Source organism: Phaethon aethereus (genome assembly GCF_964289735.1).
Source record: "Phaethon aethereus genome assembly, chromosome: 14".
Taxonomy (NCBI): Eukaryota; Metazoa; Chordata; class Aves; order Phaethontiformes; family Phaethontidae; genus Phaethon; species Phaethon aethereus.
In genome coordinates this window covers 19,098,881-19,119,896 of record NC_138590.1, presented here as the reverse complement: position 1 = coordinate 19,119,896, position 21,016 = coordinate 19,098,881, and the positions used below count along the sequence as shown (strand labels likewise).

General features: G+C 42.0%; 1 protein-coding gene across 1 annotated transcript in view; it reads left to right on the top strand.

The window, feature by feature from the left end:
* The window catches only part of RAPGEF6 (Rap guanine nucleotide exchange factor 6), a gene marked incomplete at its 3' end in the record, with an annotated part of 101,649 nt that overhangs the window by 39,222 nt on the left and 41,411 nt on the right, over positions 1–21,016 (top strand). The window contains exons 5-6 of the mRNA XM_082006259.1: positions 3,714–3,783; positions 9,626–9,769. Of these exons, the coding sequence (XP_081862385.1) occupies positions 3,714–3,783; positions 9,626–9,769 (214 nt within the window). The remainder of the gene's footprint in view (positions 1–3,713; positions 3,784–9,625; positions 9,770–21,016) is intronic.

Genomic DNA, 21,016 nt, shown 5'->3' with positions numbered 1-21,016 from the left:
GTTTGTTGTCACAGAAATGTTCCTTCTCCTTTGGAAGCATGCTCGGCACAAAAGCTTGCTCTTGTCTTTCCAAGTAGGATTTTTCTCCTCCATTTTCAAAGCTTTGTTCAACTTAACCTTTTCCATTTCCAAACATATTGATACAAAAATCTCTAAAGTGTTTTCATACCTTCGTAAGTACGGTACTGTTAATTTTTCGAATGTAAACATTTACTAAATAGAAGGTGGCGGGTTTAATACTAGACATGACTAGGTAACTCCAAAACCTAATTGTGCTGTTCTTTTACTGTTGCAATGCTCGTTATGAATTCATTTAATGCTTTAAATTATTTCTTAAAAAAACAAAACAAAAACAACTGAGTAACTGCTGATTGCCTAAAATTCCCACAAAGACTTTAACCATCACTTCAAAGCAGATTTAGATGAGTCTGGGACTGTTACGCTGCTGCTTGCTCCTCCCCGTGTCTCCTCTCTCTGTTTTTCTTTCCCTGGGATGTGCACACACTCTGCTTCTGGCTATTTTTAATTTTTTCTAATGTATTCTCCTGAACTAGTTAAGACTCTAATTCTGTGACAATAAACCAATAAAGCAAATATTTCAACTTCAATGTTGATTAGTAGTCATCAGTTTTAAAAAAAAATAAATCGTGACAAATGTCATACAGTACCACCATCTATCAGTTAGACAAATACGCGAACATCTTTGCTTACGTATTTGCTAATGATATTTTCTTGTTGTCTGTTCTTAGTGCTAGTGGATGTTACTAGTGAAGAAAGAGGCATCTCTGGTGAATGGTTTCAGGGCTGAGTTTCTGTTTATTGTAAACATTTCCTTGTGTAATTTTACAAGACAATTAGGAATAAACATCGTTCTGAAGCCTTGATTAAAACTGGCAGGTTCGTGAAATACACTGATGTCAGCAAACCTCTTAAATGAGAGAGAAGCTACACATTTGTATTCTAGAGAAAAGTATGGAATAAGTCATTAAGAAAGTTAAAATCCGTGTTTCTAAAATGTGTTGGTACATTAATTAAGAAGAACGTTAAAAATTGTTTTTTTGGTGGCTATGTCTGGGGGAAAAAACCCTATGACACTAGAGCTCCGTTGTGGTATGATCGATAAAACATCCCATGATGTGCACCAGGAAGTAATTAAACTTGACCTATTGACTTGTAAATATGAGTAGTTTATTCTTTAGGATTAGAAGGATGGGGTTTGTCTTTGGAACATAATCCTTTTCTGAGTGTTTGGTGGTTGTAAAGTGCTTGATGGACCAGATATGATAGTGCCAAGAGCTTGACCTTTGCTACAATCAGTATTCTTTTTCCTAGCGTTATTGTTTACTGCCATTACTTAATTAGCAAATGTTTCAGCATAAGCTTGACACTAGCTGAATTTCATGGTTGTGCAAAAACAAAAAGAAAACAACCCTCCCTGAACCTCCAGTAGTTTGATAAAATGTTATACAATAAATACTGTGCTTGAACAACCTAAAGCAGAAAATTGTACCTTTTTCCTAACTCCTGGGGATATAGCAATAGCAGTAATCTATTTTGTGATAAAACTGATAATCATTATTTCTGTTTTAAAAAGCTGCAAAAAAGGAATCTTGCAATTTCATGTAATTCCTTTAGAATTTTGCTTGGGGAAAAAAAATAATCTATTGTCTTTATTTTTCTGCTGTATGAAATAGAATTAGAACTGTTTAACTTCTTTTTTTTGCAATTGCAAATGATACCTTAGCAAAGTTGTTTTCACTTTGGTTTTTGGTTTGTGGAGAAATCATAACATGGAATTTCAGTTTGCATCAAAGTTAGACCTTTCATTTAAGAGGACATTTCTGTGTTTTCTGAACTAAGTTAACTTTGTTGTAATAGTCGGAGTAGTTCAGCCATTCTTTTTGCTATATTGCAAATACACAAGACTGTCATGCCTGGATCACATGCTGTGTGGAAGAAGCATGAAAATTTTAGCTATGAGTTGCTTACTATAGATGTGTGAAAATGCCAGTTTTCTGTGTGAAAGTTGTGTTTCTCTGGCCTGCTACAGCATGAGGTGAGAAGATTTCAGTTGTAGTTTATGACTCCGTGGCAATCATGTAATTTAAAGATTATTTTTTTTCCTTTCAGGAGACTATTATCAAAATCAAAACTTGACAGTTTAAACTGCCGTGCTGCTGTTAACTGTAATACTTTATTCTAATTGGATTACATTGATAACTTCCGTGTTGGAATAATCTGAAGTTTTGCTTGTATAACTTCACAGTTTAGTTGCTTAAGTTCCTTTTGTGAAAATGCAGGTATTATCAGAAGTTTTTTGTATGCTCCCCTAACATGTAGTTCATAAGCACGAATCTCTTAAGTGTTTTCTACAAAGTGGTCCTGTTTCAGTGGATAGCTGTAGAGATGACCGTGTATGTAACTCAGATGTTTTCTGTGACTGACATTTCAGATGTACTTTTCAAACGGAACCTTAGTGAAGACAGATGGAGCTGACCCACTTTAGGATTTGTCTCCTCACTTGTCTTAGCTTCCTTTTAATTTGCACATTAATCTCTGCTTTGAGTTAACAGATTTTTCAGTTATTTCACCTGCTGATACATGTTAAAATGTGATTGCTGTTGACAGTCTGAGGTTGTAACAGAGGCTACAACTACTGACCTGCTAATCCGGCCACGATGCTGTTAATCAAGTAGTTTTTTCTCTAATTTCACATCTGTATGAGATAGCTTTTGCTTGAGCTCGTTTGAGTGGGCTAGGTCAAGCATACATAACTCAAGCTAACAGGTCTATAGTGAAGACAAACTTAATCAGTATGTGAAGCCAGATATTTTCAGTTCTAGGTGCTACTACAGTCACAAGTGATTTAAGAGGTTATTGGTCTGTAACACACCCCGCACTCCCCCAGCAGTAGCTAGCTGAGTTCTTTTTTGCTGGTAGTTCCAGCACCCTCAGATCTGCTTGCCATGTACCTTCTCCAGAGTTGATTCCCCTAAGGTCACCTCTGGTTTTTGGTACCCTGAAGGTAGTTGCCTTTTAGAGTTGATCAGGGGAAGCTCATCAGGTTGCTTTCAGCCTCGTTCCTTAGTTGCTGTGTTACACTGCCCATCACATTTTGTTGCATTTGTGTGTTTTCATATTTCTTAAACAGAACCTGTCCTCTTGATAGGCTCCTTGTGATGGTATAAGAAGCAACATAGAGACAGAGGTCCCAAATTAAGGCTCAGTTTTAGAGAAGAGGTTCTCTGTCCTCCTCTTTGGGAGGATGAACGAGCGACGTGGAGTTGAGGGAGCTCTCGTTAAAAATGCTGTGTGCAAAGAAGTACTTCAGAGTTTTTGGTTTTTATGTATATTGGTGTTTAGAAAGTCTGTTTAGTGCTTACTTAACATTTACTTATGTTTTCTTGTCAACACGGAAATGATTGTGGGTGGTTTTGAGTATCTGCAAGTAATAATGATTTTACAAAAGAACATTCCTTATATTTAGGCTTTACAAAGCAGGCTATGATTAGAGGTAAATTAAAGAATTATGATAATGGTACTATCTGGTTAGAATTTTTCACACAATAGTTTTCATCAATTTTTCTTTGTCCTTCTGTGTTTTTAAGGATATTGTAACATGCACTGTTGCCAGTTATTTTTATTACTGAAAAGGTGATATAGGCTGTTCATCTCACTCTTTTTTGTTTGCCTTTTTTTCCATCCCACTCTAGTTTTGGCAAGCAGTCTGGAGGAAAACGAGGATGCGAATGTATCATATTGGAGCCTTCAGAAATGATTGTGGTAAGACAGATTTTTCAAATGTATTTAAATCTATTGCTGGTTTCAGCAAATTCTTTCTGTTTTATAGCAGAAAGCTTATTGTAAAGTATTCTATAAAATTGCAGCAAAACTGCCTTGATTTCAATTATACCTATGGCTGCTATTATAACAGCAATAGCTATGTAAATTTAATCTAGATGGGTAGATCATGATGATTAGGTCAATCTTTCTAAAATTATGCTTACTTGAGTTTCAAAAGCCTACCAGTTACAGTTGAGTTAAGCATTCCTGACTCAGGCAACGACAGACTGCTACCTTGAATATTTTATTTATACCCCCAGTCCCCATTTCATTGCTTTTACTGGCCATGCCAGCCATGCTGGGTCTGGTAGGAAAGGCCCTCTTACTCCTAGCCTTTGCCATTCCACACAGTGTGAAGGCCTTTAGCTAAGAGGAGAAGGAACGTCAGAGTGTTTAGCCAAGCCGGAAGGATAAGGCTTCCAGCTTAGTTGTCATTGACCTTTTCCACGTGCAGCTTTCCTTCTGCTTCTTCAGAATATTTACTAATATTTCCAAGTTCATGTGTAATCATCTATTGTAACGTCCTTTCCAGGCTGGTGCACACATACTGGCAGCAGCTGGAATATTAGGACTGCTTTTCCATAGTGCAGACTGATGTTGTACCCTAGTACTGTGGCTAGTGACTTGGGACAATCCCTTTCAGCTTTGATCTTATGAGATGCTGCTAATGGCGCTGGAACGAAAATGTTTGTTCTTCTGGGAAGCCACGTATCTGTTAAGCAGGCTTAGATCTCCAAACTGCAATTGATTTAGCTTCCTTGTATCTAGATAAGGTAGCATTAAAACTGATACTTGATCACATCCCTTACTCATTGAGTATGTGAGTATTTCTCAGCTTCTATGAGAAATTTGGTTCTCACAGGACGCTAACAGCCGTGGACGTCAGAGATGTCCTGTACCGAGAACGCTTGCTGTCCTTTGTGCCATTCTTTCCATGCAGTGTCAGTCTGATTCTGCTCGTGGGCTTTGGTAGCCTCAGTAATAGGCTCTTTGCTGCAAGCAGATGTTGTAAGCTAGTGTCTGCCATGTGATGAAGTGCAGGTAAGAGTGCAGGAAGCCTGTCTCAGTCCTCCGGAGTGAAAATAGTTCACTTGTATATTCCCAATCATCCAGTCTCTCTTCTCAAAGTTGGAGTTTTGGGGGACAAATTTCTGCCTTGAGGGATGCCACAGGACTGCCTGGGTGACGGGATGTGCAGCCATGTCGCGTGAATGCCCCAGGCACTCTGGTTTGCCACTGCTGCTTCGCATTTTTGCCTGTTAACTGCTGCAGCCGAGGATTTGGTGTGCTGAGTACGCCTGTGTCCGCTGCCTGGGGCAAGCTCCTCAACCCTCCTGGCACCTTGCAGCCCAGAATGACACACTCTCATTTACCCGATCATATATAGACCTTTTGTATGTCTAATCCTTCCAAGCTGAGAGAAGAATTTGGTCTGTTCGGACCAATTTCATGAACAAACCAGTCTCAAAACTCTGAACTTCTGTAACTGGTGCTGCGGACGTCACCAGACCTGGTGTGCTGCTGCCTGCAGAAGCCAAACAACGGTGATGCAGCCGCCGCTTGCGGTGGGAGCCCTCTGAAACGCGCATGGGAAACACACAACTTTGCTTTGCTGGCTGGTGACTCGCTGCAAATGCATCTGCAAGTCTATGTGAAATATATTCCACGGGCAAAATATGTAATAATACGAAATTCTTGGAAAACGTCCTTGTTTGGCCTTATCACCATTGTTGTAAAAAAAAAAAAGGGGGGGGGGGCAAACAGAAGAGTAGCTTCTGTGTAGCATGTGCTGCTGGAGAGAGGATGACATTAAAATATTCTATCAGGAAACTAGAGATTTTTGTGTATGTGTATAGCTTGAGTAGCCAAAACTGTGATATCAGAGTCTTTTTGAGAGGAGCACATTGTCACAGTCTTTGGAGAAGCCAGCGCTGGCTGTGTCAGCCAGTCTCAAATGCTGCTGGTTGTTCCGGCAGACAGATGCACAACCTGGACGACTGTCCTCTGCATTTTAAACCTCTTGAACTTGCTTGCTTGCTTACTACTACTACTCTGTAATAGTAGTTAAATCCCACTGAGCATATAGAGATACCTGAAAGGACCTTAAATCCTCTTCGGGAACTTCACTATATTATTCTGTAGGAAAATAGGAGAACTAAAAGTGCAAGGTTGTTTGTTCATTATTTTGTTAATTAACATCATTAACATCATTATTTCTGTGTTCATGTTTTACAAGTAAATGTAGCTAAAGGTACTATTAACTGTCAGTTTTCTAGGTAGGACTTCAAATGGGGTGATAAAAAAGGACCAGTGTGGTGGCTTGCACCCTCTAATGATCTGCACTGACACAAGGTGTACTTGAGTTTAATTTTATTTTTTCATGATTAATTCTTATTAATTTATCCTAATTCTTTTATTTTCTCTCTTTTTTAATTTGCAACATACTAATGAGGTTTATTACATAATGAGTATTTATCTTCAAGCAGAAGAATTAGCTACTTTAATGTTGTTAAAGAACACCATCGTTCTCTGCTGCAGACAGATTTTTTTTTTTTTTTTTTTTTCTTCCCCCTCTTTCTCTTCCTCTTTTTAGAATGTAAATCAGTTTTGTAAGGGGAATCCTCTGGGAACTGACCCATTTTAAAGGCCATAAAATGTGGTCAACTTAAGTTAATGAGGATAACAGATAGTGTGTGAATGGGCATTGTAGCTCGTATTTTTGGAGGCTGAGCAATCTATTGAATTAATAATAGGTCCATTTATCACTTAAGAAAATGGCACAAATTGCAGCATATCTCAGTGTACTGAGGTCTCCTGAGGTCTCCTTTCTGTTGTTCCTTGGTGCTTTCATTTTCTTCAGATCTAAGCATAAGATTTCAGAAGAGCAGCATGATATTTGGAGGTAGAAAATATTTCACTGCTGGCACGGACTTGTAGAGTGAAATTGAGGAGACTCCTACAATCCTCCTCGATTTTTACGTGGCAGCAAGTGCTGTGGGTGAAGCTGGCCGTATGGAAGTGTTCTGCTGTTGCCAGTGTTCAAGGTTCATGAAAAGAACACCCTTGATTAGAAACTATTCAGTTAACACGCTATTCTGGACTTCTTGTAACATATTGAAAATGAAATAATATGAAGAAGTCTGTGGGGCAGCAGTCATAGAATCACAGAATAGTTTGGGTGGGAAGGGACCTTTCAAGGCCATCTAGTCTAACCCCCTGCCGTGAGCAGGGACATTTCCAACTAGAGCAGGGTGCTCAGAGCCCCGTCCAGCCTGGCCTTGAGTGGCTGCCAGGCCAGCAGCTCAGACGAGACGTTGATCAGCCTGGTCCCCACGCCACCGCCCTGGCGCAGCGACGCCATCCTCTCTCCGTTCCCACGCTGGGGCCTGGCTCGCAGGATCGTCAGAGGTGCTGGATTCCTCCGTAGGAGTGTTCATCCTGCTCAGGGGCTTGCGAGGAGGTTGAACATGCTCTCTGCCAACAGATTTTTAGTTTCAACCAGGTGAGAGCACGGCTGAGTGATGGGCAGTGTGAGGGAGCCCTGGCCTGCCCACGCGGTTACGCACAGCGTATCAAATCCCATCTGCACACCTTCTCGTACGTCTTCAGTGTAAGTGATCTGATGGTCAGCTCGACTCAACGTACTGATGGTGCTGGTGGTACTCAACTGCAAGCTCTGTGGTATGGGGGTCTTTCCTGGGTTTCTGATTTTGGTTTTTGTCGGCAGCAGTGGCATTAAGGAAGCAGCTGGTCTCAGTTTCTGAGTTTCCAGTAGCAGCTGGTTGTTTTGTCTTTGTGCTGACAAATAATATATTTATGCTTGCTTCTTAGTTTTCAGTTAGAATTGTAGAAGAAAAATAACTTCATCTTTCACTGAATGTTTGTTTTACTTTAGTCTTAAAAATACCTATTCATTTTGGGACCCCTTAGTAATAAGGGTCCTCAGTATTGGAAGAGTCATTGTCCGGCCACGTCAGTGAGCCCTTAGCATGCAGGTCAGTCTGTTTTAGTTTCTCTGATCCTATAAGATTGAACCTAGAGAAAAAAGGAGATAATGCGTTTATTGAAGCAGCTCATGTACTGTAGCACACGTACAAAAATGAATAATGAAATCAACAGAATTTTGCTTATTTAATAGAGTAACTGTACAAAACCAAACTTCCTTATTTCTGGAAGCCTTCTGTATAATTTGAGAGCAACTTTATTGCTAACTATAAATCTGTATTTTATGCTGGGTGAAGAAGGACTTCTAAATCCAGTGTCTCACTGCTTTTTTGGATGATACTAAATGACCTGTTTAAAAGGATTTTTGGGGTGTTTTTTTGTCTGCGTGCATGCCTTGTATTTTTTAAAATCCATATACTATTGTGCTTACAGCAAACTGGTACTAGATATCTTTGCTCATTGTCCTGTTCCTTTGCAAACAGGTCGTAAAATTCTAATGAAAAGTGTGGTTGTCCCTTGCTAGGGGAACTCTGCTTTTCTGCTGTCTTTTTTGACAACGCTGTGGTGTGAGGTACAATCTTCCTTTTTAATTATTGTATCTTTAACCTATATTGTCAATGTATATTTTTTCCTATGGAATTAAAAATAACTCACAAGGCAAGCCCAGCTGCTTGCACCTTCCTCTGACCTCAGACAGACTTAGCTGTTTGGAAAAAGTGATGTGGAAAGTAGATGTGATCTTGCTTTTGTGATGGTTTAGATATTTTGGTTACTTTCTTGTTCCTGTCTGTTAAGTCTTTCTGGTTTTCATTCCTTTATACCTTTTGAATTGTAATTTTGAGACAGTTTACCCAAGTATGTGAAGAGGGGGCTGCATAAGACCACATAGAGGTTCTTCTCCTGTTCCAGTACTAAAGTCTTATGTTTCGGATTTTCAAGTGAAATTTGGAGGGGGGAGGGGGGGAATAATTGTGGACAGCAGAAACTCCAATACACTAAATGTAGAAGAGCTTCTTGCCTGGCTGCAGCGTATTTGCATGCATGTCTGTTCTGCTTCCTGCTAAGAGATATTTTTCCAAAACATCAAAAGGAAATGGGAAAGGATGGGACTGCTTTTTATAGAAAAAAGGAATTGTAACTAGTGAGATAAAAAGGTTTCATGTTGGCTTTTACTAACAAGATAAATTTATCTAATTTTTAACGTTCAGCACAAATAGTATTTGACATCAAGATATGAATCAAGTTCCAGTTATTTCTTCATAATCTGCTGGAAGCGATTAGAAGTCAGTATGACATAGGTGAGGTAGCTATTTATAAAAAGCTGGAGTATTTAAAGTTGTTTATCTGTGACTGGTACTAGAAATGAGTTATTTCTTTAAAAATCACACCAATAGAAATAGGGTATAATTCAGTGCCTATACCAGATTGAAAATACCCACAGAAATCGTAACTTCTGTGTTGAAGATGCACCTGAAACGAGCAGTGTCTGTAACTTGCGTTGTATGATACGTGTGGGTGCACAAGGGTTTCTGCTGGTGAGTGACATTGTTTAGAGGATACGTGTGCCTTTTTTACTTAAAAAAAAAAAAAAAAAACCAACCAAAAAAACCCAACCTGTTTCCTGGAAGGAAACTGTGGCCTCCGGCTCATTGTAATAACGTAGTTTTGAGACATGCAACAGTGGTTCTCTGAAATGTCCGCAGTCGTTTTCTCGAGAATAGTTTAACTGCTCTGAAGTTATGTTTGTTCCTTCCTCATGAGCTTCATACGGCTCCATCGGCTTTCTGTGATATGGAAGAACTGGATGTTTAACCAGGAGCCTGAACATGTGTTTCAGGTGGAGAACTCCAAAGACAATGAGGAAAATATCTTGCAAAGAGAAGTCCCCCTCAGGCAGTCCCGTCGGAGGTTTAGGAAGATCAACCAGAGGGGCGAGCGTCAGACCATCACTGACAACGTGGATTCCAGCAGTTACCTGTCGGTGAGTCTGCTCTCCCTTGGCCAGTCTCCTTGGCGTTGTGCCGTCTGCGTGGCTGGCTGGCTTTTTGTTTTATTGAGAAAAGCTGGTGAAATTAAATAGTCCATGTTTGTAATTTTTGAGAACAATTTTTGTCTTGTTGGGGAGCAGTAGGGTGCTTTGGATTTGAACACCATAGGTGGAAGTGAAGATTCAAGCACTAGTTAGAAAAGAGTTTTTTTGGTTTAAGGATTTTCAGTTGAGCACTATGAATAAATCTTAACATGTTGGCTGGACAGAGAAATGGTTATTCTTGGTTTTTGTTGGGTTTTGTCGGTCTTACCTGGAGTTCTTTTGGTAAGATGTAGGAATTGGTGTTTTTTCTTTTTTTCCTTAATAAATTTGAACTGTGGTTTGGAACTGAGTCAATCACAAATGCAGGTCAGTACAGTATTACCATTATCGTACTTGGTCATATTTAGTTGCTTAAAAACAGTATAGTCGTAATTCAAGCATCAAAAGAGTAATGGCAACTCATTTGTTAGTCTTAAATAACATCACAGACTATATAATCTGCACTGTGTGAAGGCACATACAGCTGTGGTTTTCAAGGCTTTTGTGAAGGTTTCTCTTTATTTTTCACATACAAACTTCCTGCTTGGTAGCAGGATATACGTGTGATCTAGACAAATTATTTCACTGAAAGTAATTATTCTGGATACTTTGATTTGCTTTGACAATCAAAGGTTAAAAAAAAGTACTAATGTTGAAGTACACAAACCCTGAGTCGTGTTCGTCCACAGAAGAGAAAAAAACAAATTAGATTTCTCCCCTTGTTTTCCCATCTTCTTCGTCATCTCCTCGAGAGGTACAAAGCCTCTCTTAGTTGATACACTTCAAAAGATCTGATGTGTGCAGTTAGATAAAAACTTAAAAGATTTCCTCTGTTTCGGAATAAACTGCTGTTTTTTCTGCATGTTGGTAGCTGTTGGATCGCAGGTGATGATTTCAGACTCTCCACAGCATTAGCATGTCTGTGAGTAGAGGTTATTTGGGCGTTTGTCTTGTAAGCAGAAGAGCTCTCGTTGCTGTGACAGGAAGAGAATATGCTGCTTGAAGTTTAACGTCCTCTGCCATCTCATTTCAAGAACTGTCACATGTGTTGGATTTTGTCATTAGTAAGTCGTTGAGCTAGCTAGTGATGAAATGAGGTCCTGGATCCTCATATTCTGGGCGGTTGTGCATAAGGCTTTATTAGGAATTAAATTCCAATCTGTGTATGAAAAAATCTGTCTCTTTCTCTTTGGTGTTTGTGACAATGAATAAGCACGCAGAAAATAATTCTCGGACCTCACTAAGAGGAACAGAATCCCAGGAACAGCAGACGCTTGCCTGGAGGAGCGCATGGAAGGGACTTGGCATCTTTGCTCTAAGAAAGGCCAAGTTACACAGCTTCCTGAACGATTTCAGAGGTTATGGGTGCAAGGAGTCAGAGTGGTATGCTCGCAGGATTGTGATTAGTCAAGAAATGATGTCCCCATTAGGACTTTTCATGATGTTGATTTATTTTTTTGTTACCAACGACATGGAGGGTATGCGTGTCTCTGCACGTGTAGTTTCTTGCTGCAAACCCAGTGGCTTCCTCAGATTTATGAATATATCTATTTTGAACATCATTTGAAGGGAAATGGTATAAACTTGACAAATCAACAGTACATTCCTAAATCTGCTTTTATCTCAGTTAATTAGGAATATCTAAAAAGAGTCCTGTTAACACTGCTAGGTGTTTTCCTGGATGAGTGAGTGCTAAGTGAAAAGGAGTAAACAACCACCTCTCTGATAGAAAATTTGCAAGCTGTTGGGTTTTCAGCAGTCAAATTGAAATACCAATCCTTGCTTTGTAGACTGTAAGCTCCTAATTGGAAAGTGTCATACTCACAGTACTTAGTGTAGTGAAAAGTAATTTGTAACTCAACAGATGACTAAGAAATCAAAACAGATAACCAGCTGCCTGTTTGACAAGTAAATAAAAATTGTGTGCCTATATTTTTGCATATTCCATTATAATCTGCCAAAATAATGAGTTTTTCTGAGGTATGGTTTGCTCTGTGCCTAGGTTTAACTCTTAGCTATACGAGTCTGCTCGTACGTGGCTGTTGGTTCCCAGTGGTGTTGAAGAACAGGCTTTAGAATGCTACCCTTCATGCCAGCCCATGTGAGAATGGGCAGGATAAGGAGGAGGGTTTTTTAATGAAACTTTTATTTGACAAGAACTTGCAATAACGTTCCTGCCAGAGTGGGAAAACTGTTTACAGACTCACCAGCAGATTTCCTCTCTGGCATGATGCTAATGAATAAACGCAGTGTTGTGTTTCACTCGCCAGCCTTGTTGCTAAATGCTCTTTGACAGATGCCGAATGTCGCCCTATGGACCCTGGGTGCGCGCTGCAGGAGCGCTCGGTGCTTTCCAGCCAGCCTGCAAGGGCTGCAGTCAGGCTCCAGTGGTACGATGCTGGAGTACTCAATGGGACACTAAGTCACATTTTAAGTTTTTAAATGCCTGATCTCTCGGACACAGGTGGTTTTCTGCTTTCTAAAGAAAACTTAGATCCTATAAGTATTGAAATTTGGCATTGCTTTATCCCAGCTCAGAATTCACTTCTTTCATGATTAAATAGAAGTTTTATTGTGTTTGCTTTTAAGGGGAATTATCTATGCAATCCCCATTAGCTCCTTAAAATGTAAATCTCTGCGCATTTGATATACTATGATTAGTATTTATGATTCAGGTTAATCTTTGTTTTTATAAACCATTACCCATTAGGTTGTGACATGAGCTTGCCTCTACTTCGCATGTGGAGCTCCCTGCTTGTTGCTGGAATTCATTCTGTAGAAATCCCTGTGATTGGCCATGAAATGAAGATTTGTATGCAGATACTTTAAATAATATTTTTAAATGATTCCTACCATCTTTGAAGCTCATCCTTTCTTTTATGCCTTTGACTTAAATTAAGTAGTAGGGCTCTTTTACTTAACTGTGTATCTTCAGGATAGTTGACATTCAAATTATTGTGAGTATCTTCAGTCCTCCCACCCGCCGAATGAACTAATGTTAAAAGTGAGTCATCTGGTTGGTTCCTTTGGAGGAGGAGTTACCATTCACACTCCTTTGCTATGTTTTTGTGGTTCATAGACCAGTGTTGTTTCACAAGAGCACTGGTCTCCTGCAAAATAAGTATTTAAAGTAGTTGGGTTTTTTTTCCTTCTTCCAGTAAAATACAGTGAACATATGCTGACAATGTTCTTCTTTCTTCTCACTCAGATGGAACAGGTTTATATTTCTGTTTATATCTTCAAAGTGCGTAACGACATGAATTTGTTCTCGCAATACATATGCAAGAAAGTCTGATAGACTCGCTCTCGGTCGGTAGGTGAAGAGGCTGAGGTCTGGCTTCCACTTGCAGGGGTGCCCAGTAGCCACGTCGAGGTTCTGCTGGCACTGGGGTTTACCGTTTGACAGCACAGCTAGCCAGCAAGATCTGGGGGATAAATGTGTATTTGGCAAAACACTAAAATAGGTTTTTAGGGATGTGAAATAGCCCTGCTGCCCGTGAAGTGACGGAGGAGGTAGCTCTGTTGTGGTGGGTCACGTGCAAGGCGAAGGCCATGGTGGCAGCCTGACGGGCTCTCTACCTGGGGAAGGTCTCAGCATCCACCGTGATGACTTGGGATCTCTTTATCCCTGAGTGTTTCTGGCCTCTGATGGCTTTTTTCATGTCTGTCACTTTGTAAGGGTCCGCATCTTGTGTGTCACCCCCGCAGCGATGTCCCGCCTGTGCGGCGAGAAGTCAGGCTGCAAGCATGCGGAGAAGGCTCCTGCTCAAACTTAATGGATTAGAAAGAAGTGCGTTGTTGGTATTAATTATGCCTGCTCCTGCTTCAAATCTCATTTGTTAGTATGCTTGCTTATCTTTTTGGAGATACGCACCCTGTGCATGCTGCTGTCTGTAATGTAGACAAGAATCCAGGCAGGAACTAGGGTCGTGCAGCAGGGCGTTATCGCAACTAGGGTAAATACTTGGTCATTTCTAGTTCTTAGTCTAGTTCTCGACACAAGAAGTAATGCAACTGTGTTTCTTAATTACAAAAGAAAAAAGTAATTGTCATGGTCTTTGTTCAACTGTGTCCCAGACTTGTGTGACCATACAAGCAGGCGCCTTACGGAACTACAGCCAGACTAGCAACAGATGACTTTTTTCTGGTAGTTCTGGTGCTTCATAAAAGTTAAATGGCTGTTTTGATCATGGATAAAGTATTGAGAAAGTAAACAGTTCAAGTATTTATCTTCACAATTAAAAAATAAAACCTGAGATGGTAGGTTTGGCACTTCCATTTCTCGCAGTGATCAAAACCAGATGGGGTTTAACAGTTTGATACAAATTTCTACATGACCCTCAAACCTGTGAACTAAAATCTTTTTTCATATGAATAAGATTTTTCTTGTTTATTACCTACATACACTTTTGAAAATTCTCTGATTTTTTTCAAATAAAGAATATTTGCATTTCTAAAAATAGTGCATGTATGATGTAATGCATATTTCTATGGAGTCGTGACAACATTTTGAATTTTTTCAATTGTTAGCTCATTGTAGAACAGAATAAAGAAGTTGGTACCAAACTTTTAGTAGTAAACCCCTTTCTCAGAGATGCAAATTTACTTTTTTTTTTTAAAATAACTCCTGTAAGAGGATGATGAGATTTAAAACATTTATTATAATACTGAGTTTTACGGACAGTATCTTAATACTTGCATCATGTAAAAATTTTCCTGGAGCCTTGTAGAAGCATTTATCTTCAGAGAAGTCTGTCACTGAAGACTGCTTGAGTGGCAAGTTTCATGTTCTTTGATCATTACTTAATGTAATCCTGTCAGAGGCTGGAGTTAGCGTAGAGTATCTCATGATTGTAGGATGTAAGTTATATTTCAACATACTGGATCAAACCCATTATATTCTTTACCATTGCTAATCCTTTCCCTTCTTAATGCTATAATACACTATGGGTCTTTTATAATCTATTTTTAATTACCAGGTAAATTTGCTGAAATGGTACCTTTTACTGATCTAAACCAACTAAGACCGACTTACAACGTGCCTCCAGCTGCCTTCTGTTAAACTTGGATGCAGCATCGGCTGGCGTCTGTTTAGTTGGAGTATTGGTTAATTTTAATGCGGCTGTGGCTAATCTGTGAGTGGCTAAAATCATTCGTTCTTGAGCTGGAGGATGATTCTCTTTGCAGCTCATTGCTTTTTAATGTGTTTATGTCCATGCTTCCTCTTTTTGACGCTTCAAAAAAACCGCTTGACAGAATTTTAGCTTTATTAACTAACGAATCAGAAGAAAATTTGGCTGTTGCTGTAATCCGTGAGTAGTTGGTGGGTAGGAAATTTATGTCATTGATAGCTTTCTGGAAGCGTCGAGAGAGAATGCAAGTTCCTTCTTCCTGACACTGTTTTTGCAACGTGAGGGTTTTCTCTGTTCTAAACTCCATTTTAAGTTTTGCGTGGCCTAGGTTGGATCCCGCTCGCGGGTCGTATGTGCGCAAGAGCAGCGGCGCGCGCAGCAGCCTCCGCGAGCCGGCCTACCCGGCCAGGCCGCGACCGCTGTAAAAGCCCGCAGGCTGCAGTCACTTGTGTGCAGCTGTGTTGAACTCCTGCCATTTTAAGTGTTTTTCTCGCTTCTGTCATGAAAAAGAAGCCGCATCTGCAGCCTGTTCACTTCCTGAGCAGACGGCTTCAGGTTTGCTGTGGCCCGCGCCGCAACAGAGGCAGCCGCGGTGTGCCGGCGCTCGGGGCGGGTGCGTAGGTGCAGCCGCGGCAGGCGAGGCGGGGAATGCACGTGGCTGGAGCCCCCGGCTTTTTGCAAGTGAAATTCCTGTCAAACTGCCAGGCTGATCTTTGGGGGTCAGGGAAGAGGCTGAGAGTGACGTAGCAGTTAAGCAGCTGTGTTAACTAATGATGTCAGAAGTGTCCGCTTCCTGGCGGAGCGTCTGGCATGGGAACGTGTGCCGGGCACCCGGAGCTTGCCGGGGCCCGTGGCACGGCTGCCCTGGGGCACCTCCCTTTGCTTCTGTAGGCGAGGGGAGAAGCGCCAAATGCACCTTCGCTTGTATTTCACTTTGCGCATTGTTTTTGTCTGCTCGCTGCGTCAGCAGCGTCACTGTCAGGGGCTCCTTGAAAGTCTGTCGCAGGTCGTGGTCGTCAGCTCAAAGCAACGATCCTCCAAGCGTGCCACGCATCAACGTTCGTCCTAGGACTGCTGCAGACCAACGGTGCTTCCCAGATCAGTTAGTGAGCATCTGCAGCTTCCAGAGTGGTGACTTGGATAGGCTGCACGCACAATGAGAAAATACTTCTAGAAAATACTGCCCTTTGGTTCAAATCTGTGTGTTTCAGATTAAAATTGTATTTTTTTAAAAAGAACGTATGCAACACGTAAACCCCAGTTTATCCATGATTGTTGCGGTTATTCAACACTAATACTCGGGAGTTTCCCTGAAGATTTTACAGACTTGAGAAGCAGGTTATATATAAACTGTGAACTACAGAAATCACCTCAATTTGGAGGTGACACGTGCAGCTGTTTAACAGCGTTTAAGAGTGGTGCACAAACGAAACTACATCAGACTGAAACCAGGGAGGATTTATTTTAAGCGAGCACCTGTATTTACTCAAGTCTGGTGCTGGCAGCAGTGCTGAGCCCGTCCCGCGGCCCTGTGGGAGGGCCTGCGGCGGTGGGCGACAGCACCGTGTTTGGATGAGGCATCGTTCTCCCGCAGGACAGACGGACATCTTCCGGCTCCTCCAGCTCCGGTCCTGGAGCAAGATACCGAGCTGCAGTTAGGGACAGCTACGCTGAGGTTGCTAACAGGGCTGACTTGCCCGTCTTTCACCTTTTATACAGCTGAAGAAGCAACTAACTTTTGCCGCGTGGACACATACATATCTGCCAACAGCTTTAAAGAAATTTCTTCTCATTTTTTTTCTTCTCTCCCACCCCCGCCAGTACTTACACCGTAATTTTATGCTCCTATACCCTTCTCTTGCCTCAAAGACTTTTTTCAAACCTGCCTCTGTCTCGAGCGAGATGAGCACTTAATTGTACAGCTGCTCCCTCCCCAGGTGCTGGTGCAGGTTGGGGCGCTGATCAGCCCCATGGCCCCCGTGTTGTCCCTGCCGCAGTGTGTGCGTTACCCTCCCCTTGCGCAGCTGAGCAGCGGACAGCAGAACTGCACTTCTGATTGTGATAATTCAAGAAAATTCAAGAAAAACTTGTGGATATTTTTACACTTATTTCCTCCTTGCAGTCCAAACATACCTGTTTTTACAACTGAGCGCTTTCACCAGGAAACCTGGAACTGTTTGGAAATGAACCCTGAGCATAGTCCGCCCTTCGCAGGGAAACCTCCCCGCTCCGTTAGCTGGGATTGAACCGGATCGTTTCTCGGACCTTGACCTAAGCTGGTGCAGGCAGTACAGTGGGAAGCATGTACTGTTGTGCCTGTTGTCGCTCCATGGCGGCTTGTGGCCAAAGAACCTTTCAAAAATTCTAGATATTTGCAAATTATCATGCACAAGAAATAAAAATTTGGGTCATTGTTAATGTGCTTTCCACACAATAATCAGTTATCTCTTTCTTCCTCCTCCTTTCACCCTGTAGACAATTTACACCATGCTGGAAGTTAACTCAGTTCCTTGGAAAATGCCTGAGAAAACATTTTTATGTAGCAAGTTCAGAGTGTTAATCTCTGTTTTGATAGACCCTAAGGGGTTGGGTGGCAGTTCCAAAGTCATTAATTCTTTATAAGCAGCCTCTTATGCAAACTAGATTGAGAATGATGTGTAAGGGTTGTGCCCACTGCGTGTCACTGTATCATGTCACTCAGGTGCTTAATGGTAAAAAGCGGCACTCTGCACCTGAGAAAGGCTTTTTAAGGGACATAAAAACCGTTTGTGTGTGAGTTACAGTTCTTTGTCAGATCCTTCTTTTTAACGTTACTGTTGGAGTCTTTTGAAATGACATATTGAGTGGCTTCTTGTAGGAAACGGATAAAGTAGTAGCCAGCAAGCTGGTCGCCTGCGTGCAGGGAGATGGTAGCATGCCTAGATCTGTTTTTTATTTCCTGTCTTCCATCTGGGCTGTTTCTGTTCAATATGCTGTACTGAAGTGTAGCTGCCGGGTTGTATTCTCATTTGTAGCCAACTCAACCTTTCACTTAGGTTTGGGTTTATCATGCCTTGGAGAGAAGTAGCCGTGTGAAAGGTCGCTTTGTATTTTAGCCTGAAGAGTTGTAAGTTTGAGTCGTTGGCGTTGAATGTCGCGTAATGCTGAAGACTTCTTTAAAGGACTGTGATGATCTTGTCTTCAGCTTTGTTTTCAAGTTAAAATGGTTTTCTAATTTAGAATATGGAAATTCGCATCAACTCAGCCATGTTCTCTGGAAGCCTTCTGGACCAAACTAGGGACTGAGAATATCCTGAGCAATTTTCAGCTAAAATCACCATCAGAAAATGTCAGTACATAATGCAAGCATTTGGATGCCCTGTTTTCCTTGAAAAACTTGGCACGAAAACCGCTATCTGTACAAGAGAATAGCTAGAAGAATATCTTTGGTTTTGGCATAGAACTAATTGCTATCTAATGACATTTAACAGCATTTGTAATTTTACATTTGATATGTGGAAACTTTCTTAATGGGGATGTATTTGACAGCTGAAATACTTGAAATAATTGATTAAATGAAGTCTCTGGCTAAATGGGACGATCACGGTAGCTTAATTCCTTGTTGATACTTACTTCGTTCTTGCAAGTCAGAGTCACTTTCTATTGCTGAGTATCAAAGTTGTTTTTTTTCTTATGTGATTAAGTTTTTAGTTTGAGGTAGTGTAGCCACAATGCTTGTAATTGTTTTTATGATTTTGATTTTGCTTCCTTTAAAGCTTTGTTAACAGTTGTGGTTTGTCAACCTGAAGCGTAGGTATGGCATCTGGCCCTCCCACAGCTTTATCTGTTCAGATCAGCTTCCCAGATTGGGTGAGAATAACTGGCCTTTTGCTGCTGTTTTGCTCTCAGTGGAGGGAGGGACCCCTAATGATGCTGGGGAGAAATTTCCAAGAGCATACTCAGCTTTCTGTTTTTAAAGGCAACAAGGTCTGGATCATACCAGCAAACGAGGAAGTCTGGAAATCCCTATGCTGCAATGCCTCATCTGACGAGGGAAGCCCTGCAGAGCTGCTCTAGGGCCTGCGCTGCGCTCCCCTGACGCGGTGGAATTGGAGATCTGTGTGTTGTGCTCTGGTCACCCTGCCAGTAAAGCCCTCAGCACTTCTGCCGGTGCCTTGCCCCTTTCTCCCCTGCCCGTGCTGTTACCGGGCTCGGGCCATGCTACGCCTGGCTGGTCCCAGCCTGGGTCCAGGGCCAGCTGAGATGCTTGAGCCCAGCCAAGTCTGTCGGTGTAGACTCTGGACACAGAAGAGCAGAGTGGTGCCTCCAGACACGGGTCTGTTCCTGGGAGGAAAATGGTCAGGAGATGTCATGGCCGAGATGATGCTCGTGTCACGTACGCTCTTCAAGCTGGATGCCCTGACCACAAATAAATGAGAGTTGGCTGTTGAAAATCACCCTTGCTTAGAGAGAATTTTTGAAATTTGGTAGGGCTCAGATTCCTTCCTGCTTTCAGGCTTCCCATTTGGTGTTAATCCTCACGAAAAATGACAGAAGAAATGTTGGAATTGGCATTTTAATGATTTTTAGCCTTGTCTGTGGAGTTAATGTGTTATTCTCAAGGTCATCTAATCGGAGGCCTTTTTCTAGCGAGAGGTGCGCTGGTACCTTATGTTCTAAATAGTCTTAACCTGCTTGTTTTAGCTTGAGATACAGTTTTTATAAAAGAGGGAAGAAAAAGTGGTATTTTCTGGTGGCTTTCCTATCAGCTCTTTGGGGATGAAAATGAATACATACATTGGTGAGCTTTGCAGTTCCCGAACTGAAGCTCCGACTGGCTTCCCAGGTAGGTGGCACCTGAGGGAATTATGCCCAGGTCCGTGCTAGGTTTGGGCTGCTATTTCAGTTATGAGACTAGATTAAGGTAATATTTTTAGTGAGCAGAATTCTAAACGCGTTTGGGAAATTTTGCTGTGGGATATTAGAGATTTTGTCTTTTCGGTACCTCGGGTGGATTCAGTCCTGCAAACTGACCCTTCTGGGGTTGGTATCCACCCCCTCTCACCACCAGGGATTTTTGGGTTGTGTACCTTTCTAAACTTCCCCACCCCTTGCCGAAATGAGATGGCAGGAAGGAAGGGAGGAGCGTGATACGACTCATCTCTGTTCAAACCATAGAAATGAACTTTTTTCTTTGAGTCCGTGGCAGAGGGGGCTTCCCCCTTCCCCCCATGCTGGCGCCGTCCCTGTTTGCGATGCTGATCATGCTGCTGCCCGACTCCGCAGAGAGCGTGCACCAGCAGAGATCCGCAGGAGGGAGCGGTAATTTATAAACCTATTAAAAAAAAAAAATTATAAACCGTATAAATCTGAATCGCTGCAAATAGGAGATGACCTTTCCGTGCTTAACACAACAGCTGAAAAAAGATGGTTGGGGTAGTGCGAAAGCGATGGAGAAATTGAATCCATGGTGCCTTTTTATTGTTCCTTCTGTGTTGCTGGTGCTATATTTAGAAGCTTACATCACTTCAGGGATGATGACAGTCTCTGCCCTCCCTCTCCCGCTCCCTCCCGCTCCTCCTCGCTCCTTCCCTTAGGATGGATCGTGTTTTCATACCACTTAGGAGTCCTACGGCTCTTTCGGTAGGATTTTTCTGCAGCCCGTTAGTAAGTGCTGTCGTGGGCAGCGATGTACGTAAGAATGTGGTCGCACCACGTAATGTCCCCTGAAGGGCAGGGGAGCTCGCGGTGCCGCTTTCCCTGCTTCCGCTTGCTAAAAGGGTCAGGAACAGGGTGGAGAGGTGGATTCCCCCCTCCCCCCCCCCCCGCTTTATTTCTTTTTTCCTTTAAACAGGTATTCCCAAGAAGCCCTAACGAGGGGCTAAGCTTGCCAGCAAAGTACACTGATGCATTTAAGATGCTTCAGTTAAATGGCGGGGAGAAATCGGAGTGGCATGCCAGCGACATGGGATCAAGCAGGCTGTGCCAGCCTAGCAGGGGCTGCGTCCGGCTCGTGCCGCAGCCGGCTCTGCCCGCTGCCCCCCGC